This window comes from Seriola dumerili, unplaced genomic scaffold (assembly GCF_002260705.1).
Source record: "Seriola dumerili isolate Sdu_G_001 unplaced genomic scaffold, Sdu_1.0 BDQW01000089.1, whole genome shotgun sequence".
Classification (NCBI taxonomy): Eukaryota; Metazoa; Chordata; class Actinopteri; order Carangiformes; family Carangidae; genus Seriola; species Seriola dumerili.
The window spans coordinates 138,221-148,635 of record NW_019174344.1 but is presented as its reverse complement, the minus strand read 5'-3'; the positions used below and the strand labels follow the sequence as shown (position 1 = coordinate 148,635).

Genomic DNA, 10,415 nt, shown 5'->3' with positions numbered 1-10,415 from the left:
AGACAATCACCACACAGAAAACAGGACCAAGACAGGAAGCAAAACACTGAGACACACAAGGAAACCAATTACAAAATAAAACACGAAGTGCAAAAAGTCCAAACAAAACTAACAAAAAGTGTCTGCCATAGCAAACCATGACACTCCCTGCTTATTACAATCCCTGAACCAAGTGACAAGTGGAGGTTTGTATAGGATATGAACTGTGGACTTCTCACACCCCAAGCAACAAATAAACCTCTAGACCCATCACCTGCTGCTAATGGTGGCACATCTTGTTTCTAGTAATGTTAGTGATCAATGTGATTTGTGACTTGTGGTTCATTCAATGCTAAATGACAAGTGTTTCAGTGTTTATGAGCACCCACCTCTGGCCTGCTGACTTTAAGCCAAAATACTGCGTTAAAGTTCCTTCAGTTTTTTGCTCATTTGCTGAAACCCCACCCACATGCGTTACATACATGAAATAATGCAAAAAAGCTTCCACTCCCCAAAGGATGATGGTGTAACGAATTAAGTGGCAAAGAAAGCAGATTTCACTCAGGGAAGCTGATTAATCTCTTGTGTCTCATCGACATGCACCTCAAGCTCCCTGAGGCATAAAACATAATGTTGCTTTGTGGCTTTCTGAGGGCCTAACAGGGGTTGCCTTACCAGAACGTAGCGTAGAGACAGTCCTGCTATCATGATGACACGAGTTGGATTGCCTTTTTCCATTGGCCCAAAAGGGTGTTTTAAATGACTGCACCTGCAAAGATCAAGCAGAACAAAGCACCAAGAGGGGATCAAACTGGTGCTCACCTTGTCGGCAGCATGTTGGAGTACAAAGGCTGAGTTTTATCCACCTGACATACATCAAAAATGATGATGAAGGATGCTTTAAGACTTTATATCATCTGTTAAAACTGATTCACAGACAAGGTTGTTAAATCAGTGGCAACAATGAGCAACACAATGGAGCAAGATGAAGATGAGACGCTTGTTGGGATGGGACTTCGTGTTTCTGTGTCCCCTACACAGTTGTCTTTTTACGTCATCTTGGTGACGTTGGGCATCCTGGGTAATGCCATTGTGATTGGAGTGATTGGTAAGAGTGTGTTTATGGACCGTGTTGGAGGACGTAACTCGGATATCATTATCATCAACATGGCACTGTCTAACGTGCTGGTGTCCGTGATGAGGAACACACTGCTTGTTATTTCAGACATGGGACTCGAGGTACGTAATCTTCAAGATCAATAGTTTTTAAGAGTTCCAGTGAGAAACCCTTTAGCAAGTTAAAAGAGCATGTTTTTACTCAACCTAGCATAATGGTGATCAAAGTGTAGATTGTTGACAAGAAGGTTTAGTCGAGGAAGTTTGTGTTTGCCACAACAAACTTATAGTAGCCGAAAAGTTAAGTTGATGTTACAGGTTTTTATTCATACTCTCATCTTTCTTTTATAGCTGTACTCATCCAAAGAGTGGTGTCAGTTCCTGATGGGTGTGTGGGTGTGGCTGCGATCGGTCAATGTCTGGTCAACACTCTTCCTCAGTGCGTTCCACCTCCAGACTTTGAGGCGCGTGGCTCCCACTATCGGGAATGTTCATGGGCCCCGGGGTGCTCCTAAGCTACTGCTGAGTCTTGGCTTCATCTGGCTTCTCAACTTTATCTACTCCATTCCTGCTTATGTATTTTCCACTAATGGGGGTGTGAACACCACAGAGGTGATTCCAGTGGTTTTGCATGTTTCAGTCCATTGAACTAGCAATAGCACAGTATAAAACATCCTTTTTTCAAGTATATTTCATTTCAGTTCAGACAGATTAGCAGTAAAATGTAAACGAGTGTCAAAAGTAGAACTAAATTTTCTGAAGAAAGTGTATGTTTAGCTAAATTGCTGGTGTATGTTCCTCTCTCTTTCCGCCATGTTCTGCCTTCACTCCTTTCTTCCTCATCTCAGACTCTGATGCTGGTGAGCAGCACAACACGCCCCCTGCTGGGCTGTGTGTGGAACTTTCCCAGCAGCCACAGTGGCCTGGCCTATGCCACCACATCTATGGTGATCCATGAGTCAGTCCCCATAATCTTGATGGCTTTTACCAACCTGGGCTCCCTTTACACACTCTACACCCATGGCAGCACGCGCAGTACGGTGCAAGATGCACCTGTCATAAAACGGGTGCCAGCTGAGCGACGAGCAGCCAAGGTGAGGAAGAAGAGGGTGACTAGAAGCCATGTAAATAAGTTGTAAATGAGTAAATTAAAATGTACAGCAGACCTGAGATTTTATTAATAGAACAGACAAACATAGCCAATATGGAAATTGTTTTAAGAACAGTTTTATTGGACTCAAGGTGACCGTATTTGATCATATCTTATCATATGTTTTTGTGACCTGATTCTTTGTCCTGTGTGTGTGATTTTCAGGTGATTCTTGGTCTCATAATGCTCTTCATTGCATCCTGGGGAACCAGCATTATCTCTGTCAACTATTACAACTACAACCGTGGCGGAGCGGCTGAGTTTCTTCTGGTTATTGCTCGTTTTGCTAACATTATCTTCATCGCCATGTCACCTGTTGTTCTGGCAGTCGGCCACAGGCGGCTGCGTTCTTTCGTCAAGTCTCTGCTCTCTCACTGACAGAGCTCTTGGCCGACAGTTCACTCTGCTGAAGCCATGGAGGTGCATCTCACACAATTCTGCTAACCATAAACTATTCCTAGCCTCATCTTCTCCAAGTAGTTAAAGGTGGTTTGTGGGCACAGGTGTGAATATACTGTATGTTTTTCTCTGTAAACCTCCACATATGTGTGCGTTAATGGAGATGGACTCAATGGAAAGGAAAGTCATTCAGGTTACAAGGATTTGTGCTACATGACCCAGTGAATTCAATTCTTTATGTAAATGGTGCTGATAGTTGGTGTGATAATTTACAATCCAAACAAATGGTCCAAATAAAAATGAAAATCTACCAAAACTGTCAAAACCAATTCATTTAGATTGTATTGCAACATTTTCTATTAGTTTGCCAGCCAATATCTGGGTCTAACATTTTTTTGTATATGTTCAGTGTAACGTTATTTGTTACCTCAATGGCTTCGGACTAAGCATTTCATATTTTGACCATCTATTTGTAAAAGCACAGAATAATATTTTAAGTACATCTCAAAGAAATAAATTATGGCTCAGAAATCCCTGGCACACAATTTGAAATATCTTGGTTTCTGGATCTGTTTGTAGATCCTTATAAGAGATTTTAGTGATAAAAAAGGGGGAAAGCCGTAAGAAAACATAAAGGACAACTTATGATAAATTTATAGTATTAGACCTACAATAATAGCAAACTTTCAAGGATCACTTATTGAGTTACGTCACCCAAGTTACTTCTCATTTTCCGTATGTGCTAAATTTTTGGGGAACAGTTTTACTTTTTGCTATTAGAGATTGGAGATTGACCGGACTGGGTTTGAGCTATTAGAAAGTTGTGTTGGAAGTGTGTGAAGCCTTTAACAAAAATACCCTTGAATTGACGGCACAAACAACATGTACAAGTGAGATAATCAAAACTCAAAGTATTATTAGAATACATCTCAGCTAAAATGAAACAACAAAGAAGCAATAATGTGTTGTGTCTCAATTTGACTTCCATTAAATGGCTGCTTGTAATGACAAATCTCAAAATAATCTAAAATAATACCTGACAACAGTTCTGTCCAGACAGTAAGGGGGAGGATTCAAACAGATAATGCATCAGTGCTTATCTGGGTATACATTTTTTTGTACTTTTCAGTGTTTAAATGAATATCATGCAGTCACACTTTGCATCATTTGCTTGCGTTACCTTTCTCCTCTACTTTTATGACTTTCCTCTCTTGTTGAACAACAGAAATGGTTTGTTCTTCCTTTTTTCCTTTAGTCTTTGGGGATTTACTCCCCTGATCAGTGTCCTCACTAGCACATTTAAGATCTTTAGAACACCCCAGTATCATGTTCGTGATTCTCCTCCTCAGCTTGCCATGTCCTAGGGCCACCACCATTGGACTGAATCCTACAAACAGAGAGGCAGAAAAATGGGCCACGGTCAGCAGCCCTTCAGCATGGTGTCCCCCATCGTGGTTGTAGTACGTCACTGCAGCGACCTGTAGCGCCCAGCAGACCACGAACAGCGACACCAGCGACATGATGACATTAGCTGCCTTGCGTTCAGTGGACACATGTTTGTCCAGCTCTCCATGAGTTCCTCCTGACTCTCCCCCTGAAGTGACAGCTCTGATGTGCTTGGCCAGAGCATGAAGTGTGGCCAGATTAGTGAAAACCATCAGCACCAGCGGCAGCACCTCATTAAGTGCCAGTGAAGTGGAGGCAAAAGCTGAGCCCTGCTGTTCAGAGGGGAATTCCCAGATGCAGCCCAGCAGAGGCCTGGTGGTGCAGCTGATCACCATCAGCTCCACAGTGGCATTGCCATGAACATGGGTGCTATACACCAGAGCTGGAATAGAGAAGGCCAGGTTAGCTCCCCACACCAGCGCCAGAATGATCCATACCCGCCGCCTTTCCCTCTGCTGTGCGAGAGGTCCAAAGGCCACATGCTGTCGCTTCAGGGTTGTGCAGTGGAAGACACTAAGTGCTAGAGTCACCCAACAGCCCACAGCTCGCCACCACACCCAGAGCAGCATGAAGACTCGACACCAGCCCGGAGACAGAGACACATTCAAGCCCAGGTCTGACACAAAGATGGGCACGGTGCGGAAAAGTGAGGTCAGCAAGTTGGCCAGTGACAGGTGCACCAAAATAGTGTCAGAAGGAGGAAGCCTCCGAGCTGGACTCTCACTGGCTGACTGAAACACCTGAGAGTAAAAGCAAGACAGACTGAGAACAATGCTACCAAAAACACTGAGCCCACAACTACAAATATAATATTCCATATCATCTCACCACATGGATGACCAAGATGTTTCCCAGTATGCCAGAAAATACCAAGAGCCCAAACAAAATAGCGTCTACAGTGAGGACTTCTGACATGGCATCATCCTCTGCATGGCGACATAGTTTGCTTTTTCTTTTTGTACAGCATGTGTAAGAGAGTAGAGCGAAACATCAAGGCTTCATTTATACAACCGCTGCTGCTGATATTCCTCGTGATATTTTATATATGCACACACAGACAAACAAATAGGTTCATCAGACAGAAGGTTTCATCTTTGCTGACCAGGTTCAAGGTCGATTTAGTTCAATATGCTGATGTGTTCACTGTATATGCAAAGGCTGGCATTTTCCACATTAGCTTTCTGCATCGCCGACCAACTATAAATGAAACGTCTCATCAACAGGTGTTCATTGCTGTTATTTGTTCTGTTCAAGAGTCTGTTCACATTAAATAAATATAAATAAAATAATTCATACGTTACTTAAGTCTGCTACGGAAATGCATGTTGTGATGGACCAGTAATCCATCCAGGGTGTTTCCCCTGTTGGCTCATTTATTTTTCAGTTCATCTTGTTAACGTCCCATGACTATCTTGGCTAAATAAGAATGTGTGGTGTCAGACAATCATATGTGCCAAAAACTACTGATCACACAGATTTAAGCAATTATCCAACGTGACCTTTTAGGAACAGGTGGTGCTGAGCCAGTCCCACTGATGCAGCATTTTTTTCTCTTATTAGTCAGCTATTCATACTCTCCCCTGATATTAATTGTTTGCTGGGTTGCCAAGTTTCTCCCTTGGGATGAGGCATTGTTCATAATTGTTAAGAATAATCTCACATAAGCACTACTTAATTAAATGTAATGTCAATGATGCATCTTAATCATAAATCAATATTAGATTTATTCTTATTGTGTTTGGTATTATTTATTATCTGTAGATCTTCCTTCATTTTTAAGAACCCATGGACAAAATGAAAGCAACACTTGTACAGCTACATAATGCAATCTGATACAAAAACCCTGCATTTATTACTGCCTTGCAGCATTTGATTTTGTTAAGACTGTGTCAGAGAGGTCTTAGTACAACTGAGCTTTAACTTTTGAGGGTGTATTTAGCATTTTGGCAATATCCTGTACTGTTTAAGTATTTCTGTCATTGCTATCAGAGGGGTGGACAATATGATGAAGACCTTACAACATAATTCACCATTTAGCACATTCAAAAAATACCATAAAGTTGAACATCTAAACTCTGACACAGTCTCAACAAAATGCAAACACAAGCTTCACAAAGGTATAACTGCAGGGATTGATGTAACTGCATTATGCTGTAGTCATTCCCTTCAACATAAACTACTTTTTTACTGAAGTGAAGTTAAACCAGCAAAGAAATCAGTAGCAACCACTTTCTGTTTTGCAATATAGTTAATCCCCCTGTTGTGGTGGATAACTGCAGAATAAAGGGTTTGAAATTGTATTTTATTTTTGTCTTGTCAATTTCTCCAAAGGTATGTGCAGAAACACGCAGATAAGACAATTCATATTTCAGATATGCAAACTGTTTGTAAATACAGGTTTTCCAATACATGTCTTGCTTTAGTGCCAACACTCTGTACGGTATTTCTGCCTGCAAGGCAGTCGTTGAAGGGCACCAAGACATAAGTTTACAGAGAGCATGTGTAGTCAAGCAAGTCATCCTTATCACAAAACTGACCAGGTTTTAGCATTTAAACATATGCATACATTTATAGGTAATATTGAGTCAGTATCATTGCATGAATGTTGAATTAATTTCCAAAACAATGAGCATAACTGATAATTCAACACAAAATATTAATGTTAATTTTTAATATACATTTTTACCTGATAGTCTATCTAAGCAACATTATTTCAAACACTTCTGGCTCTCTGGGACCAATAAAATAATACAGGATTAGGAAAAGGTGTCAGATTGTTTTAGGGAAACAGTTTTGGATGTTGCTGTAGGTGTTATTTGCACTGATGGGCCTAAGAGCAGCACTGATCTGATGCGTACTCCGCCTGGATGTGAGAGACGTGCAGGTGAGCAGCACAGGTGTTTAAACCCTCCATCCATCGGTGTTGTCAGGACTCTGATTGTTGTCTCTGTTACTGACAGACGCCTGAAGCACTGTGTGGGATGATGACTCACAGACCGACTGTTTATAACTACAAATATTTTGTGCACGCACCCACGCTCCCAAGCACTCCGCGGCGCGCGCGCCTCCACGTGCACTCTCACACAGCGGGCATCAAAGCCTTTACGTCAAGCCAGGCAGGAAGAAGAAAGCAAATCTGATGGCACGATAGCCGGATCCTCTCATCCCACCGAAACAAGTAAGTGGTTTTCATAAATGCCTGTGAGTCGGTAGCTACACTGAGGTGACTTGATCACCATTTATCCTTTACTAACATCACCCTGCAAGCTTATCCTATGCAAGGTCATACTCGGATCTCTTACTGTCTGAATGGACGCATGATTAAATGTTATTTATTTCTGTCGTAGATGCAAACCCGCTTCTCTCGCCCATGGACGTACAATCCAGTTTTACACGGATTTCGTCGAGTGCACTGAAGCTGAGCTGATCCTATGGCAGACATCAGCCCGCCCTGTACCGTCGCCAAACTGATCCACTGTGAGAGAAAATAATTTGATGAGAGTGAGTGAGATGAAAAGCCAACAACGACCATCATTGCTCGCCTTATCGGCGCTCCTGCTCTGCACATTACACCAGACAGCTGGGTCCAGCAGATCTCAACGCAGCAGCTCAACATCATCAAGATTATCATCACCAACAACAACCGCATCAGAGGTGAGAGGCAGGAATAATGTGGGGACACTCCAAAACTGGCTAAAAGAGAATAACATCAGCTCTAACTATGGCAATCACAGCCACAAAAGTAGGCCATCGCCAAAGCTTGAAGAGGTAACAGGCCATGTGAAAAGCTTCTCTTTCAACACCAGCAGAGGCAATATTACTACTGTGATATCTGAAAGGTCTGGCAGGGCACCAAGCTGGAGCCCAGAGGAAGGGGTGTCACCACTGTGTGCCTACCGAGTGATTGAGGGCGGCATTGGGGGGCAGCTGTGTTTTCGAGACACACTGTTTGGGTACAAGTGTCACAAGGGAGACTGCAGGACAGTGGTGTCTTTCAGGAATCTGGTGGCAAATATTCTTATCAATGGCAGCGTACTGTTACAGTGGACCCATGAGGGAGAATCCACGACGACTGGCCGAGGTATAAAGACAGAAGAGACTGCAGCTGGTCAGAAGAGCAGTGGGGATCCTGGGACAAATTTAACAAGAGAGGAAACACAACGATCAAACACTGTTTTAAGTGGCCGACGCCACAGACGTGGAGGCTATGAGTTAAGCTGCTGGTGGAATGGAAGCTATACTCAGTTTGAGTGTGCTGGTGTCCATCTTGGATCTGGCTGCAGGGACTTTCTCCTGACCGAGCTGCATGAGAACATCCCGTACCGACTCTGCCTGCGTTCCCTGCCCCGCTCTGATCCAGCTCAGAGAGCAGACCACCAGGACTGTGTAGAGTTTACCCTGCCGCCATCTGGGATGCAGGACATTGTGATTGCCATGACAACGGTGGGGGGAGCTATTTGTGTGATGCTGGTCATCATTTGCTTGCTGGTGGCATATATCACAGAAAACATAATGAGCCCCACAACACAACACACATACTCCTATCGCACTCACTCGCGTCACTGATGCACTGCTAAATAAATAAAATGTCCTACATTTAACATAGTCACTCATTGTCTGAAATAATTATTTTTCAATCAGCCACATAATATGATATATACATCCTGTTATGACTGAATTGAAGCACAATCTACTATGGCTCTGCAAATAACATGCCTTGTCAACCTCTGCGAGGATGCACTGAACCAAAAGTACTGATAACCTACGTTTAGTAAATACAGTAGTTTACTGTGTTTTGTTTTTGTTCAAGGTTGTCTGTGAATAAGTCTGTCAATGTGTGTGCTGGCAGCATTTACACAGCAATACAATTAATGAAATGGCTTTGAGTACATCAGAAAGAGCAGTTTTGCTAAATGTGCACCCTGTGAAAGAGTCCTGACAGGTCCTGTCCTTGTTGGGTCACAGACGTAACTGAATCACATTTTTCCACTTGACCAAATCGTCTCACCATCTTGTTTTGCTTTTAGCTCTGCATACAGTATGTACTTGTACCATTTTGTGAAGGGCAATACAATCTGGTGTACAATCTCCAAATACTGTGCCAAAGTTAGGACGAGTTAAAATGCCTTCATGTCCAGCTGTCAGTGAATAAAAAACCATGAGGTCATTTCTAATACATTGCAGCTGTTGTTATTTTTCTCCTTGTGTGTTTGAGTGTGTGTGGATGTGATAGCTTTCACATCCCAGGCCGAGCTACAAGAATCAGAACAACAGGAATTAAAAATGTTTATATAAACGCAAACCCTTACAGGGCAATCACAAAACAGAAAAGGGGGATTAATCCCATTATTAGCTTGTTTTGTTTTATATGAATAATGCCTTAACGGATAGTTAAACTGGAAATAAATGTATCGTAAAATATGATCAGAGTGGGAATGGGTGATATGATCTATCACTGTACATGTAATATAGTTATATCGCAATACATATAGTGATTTTCTGAAAAGACCAAAAATAATCACACAGAAATGTCCATTTTTGGCCGACCCCGTAAATTAAATACGGAGAAAATCAAAGTAGTCTATCACATTGATCCATGAATCATATCAAAATCCCATTTTGCCATAGAGTGTATTCATTGATTTGCAGCATTGCCTAAAATGGCTAAATACATCCAGAGATAATAAAGCGAGCATTAGACCAATATAACACTGTCGCAAAATTTCTGATGTTGTCTGAGGCTGTGTTTTATCTCTGGGTAAACACATAAATATTGATACTGAACGAGTAAAGGGAAAAATTATGCCATGAAATGTGGCATAAAGGTTTGCACTATGTATTTTTATGTAGTACTCCACTGTAAGAACTGCATCTACTTACATACTACTCCAGGGCCGGAAGCATTATGTTTTCGGGTTGCCCGTCGTTCTGTCCATCCATTTGCCCATCCATCCGTCCCATCCTCGTGAACGCGAAATCTCAAAATGCTGTAACTCAGGAAGGGGAGATTGGGAGATAATTCTAGTTCACTCAGGTATACTGGGAGTCACTCAGTTTGAAACACAAATTAGCCCCAATTTTTTATGTCCCACCACCATGCAGGATGTCATCTTCCTATGCTTCCTCCATGCCTACACCCCAGGTATGGAGTAGATAATCTGATTAGATTTTGGAGCACCTTTTATCAATTAGCATATTAAGGAGGTAACAAAGATTTCCCCAGAAATGCTGTAACTCATTAACACTTCAAGTTAACAAATTCAAACTGACAGCAGATATTTAATATGCAAAATCACACATTTTGGTGTAAAATTCTTCTAATAAG

General features: G+C 42.0%; 3 protein-coding genes across 3 annotated transcripts; 2 read left to right on the top strand and 1 right to left on the bottom strand.

Annotated features, from left to right (window-relative positions):
- Nucleotides 1–942: 942 nt before the first annotated feature.
- LOC111222084 (bombesin receptor subtype-3-like) lies at nt 943–2,623 on the top strand. The gene is made up of 4 exons (XM_022745647.1): nt 943–1,218; nt 1,447–1,707; nt 1,944–2,189; nt 2,411–2,623. Exons 1-4 carry the CDS (start codon nt 943–945, stop codon nt 2,621–2,623), a joined length of 996 nt encoding a protein of 331 aa, XP_022601368.1.
- Nucleotides 2,624–3,807: 1,184 nt separating this feature from the next.
- LOC111222075 (tachykinin-like peptides receptor 86C) lies at nt 3,808–5,005 on the bottom strand. Its single transcript, XM_022745637.1, has 2 exons — nt 4,919–5,005; nt 3,808–4,830 (listed from the first exon to the last, which is right to left on the bottom strand). The coding sequence occupies exons 1-2, from the start codon at nt 5,003–5,005 to the stop codon at nt 3,808–3,810; spliced, it is 1,110 nt and encodes a 369-aa protein (XP_022601358.1).
- A 2,172-nt stretch (nt 5,006–7,177) lies between these two features.
- On the top strand, nt 7,178–9,234 carry fndc10 (fibronectin type III domain containing 10). The gene is made up of 2 exons (XM_022745645.1): nt 7,178–7,268; nt 7,438–9,234. The coding sequence occupies exon 2, from the start codon at nt 7,586–7,588 to the stop codon at nt 8,654–8,656; it is 1,071 nt and encodes a 356-aa protein (XP_022601366.1). The 5' UTR covers nt 7,178–7,268; nt 7,438–7,585; the 3' UTR covers nt 8,657–9,234.
- Nucleotides 9,235–10,415: the final 1,181 nt, after the last annotated feature.

Excerpts from the sequence above, each read along its gene's own strand:
- LOC111222084 (XM_022745647.1), top strand. The coding sequence starts at position 943 with ATGAGCAACACAATGGAGCAAGATGAAGATGAGACGCTTGTTGGGATG. Across the intron at positions 1,708-1,943 it reads GGGGTGTGAACACCACAGAG|ACTCTGATGCTGGTGAGCAG; the intron begins GTGATTCCAGTG and ends TCCTCATCTCAG. Across the intron at positions 2,190-2,410 it reads CTGAGCGACGAGCAGCCAAG|GTGATTCTTGGTCTCATAAT; the intron begins GTGAGGAAGAAG and ends TGTGATTTTCAG.
- LOC111222075 (XM_022745637.1), bottom strand. The coding sequence starts at position 5,005 with ATGTCAGAAGTCCTCACTGTAGACGCTATTTTGTTTGGGCTCTTGGTA. Across the intron at positions 4,831-4,918 it reads ACATCTTGGTCATCCATGTG|GTGTTTCAGTCAGCCAGTGA; the intron begins GTGAGATGATAT and ends TTTTACTCTCAG.
- fndc10 (XM_022745645.1), top strand. The coding sequence starts at position 7,586 with ATGAGAGTGAGTGAGATGAAAAGCCAACAACGACCATCATTGCTCGCC.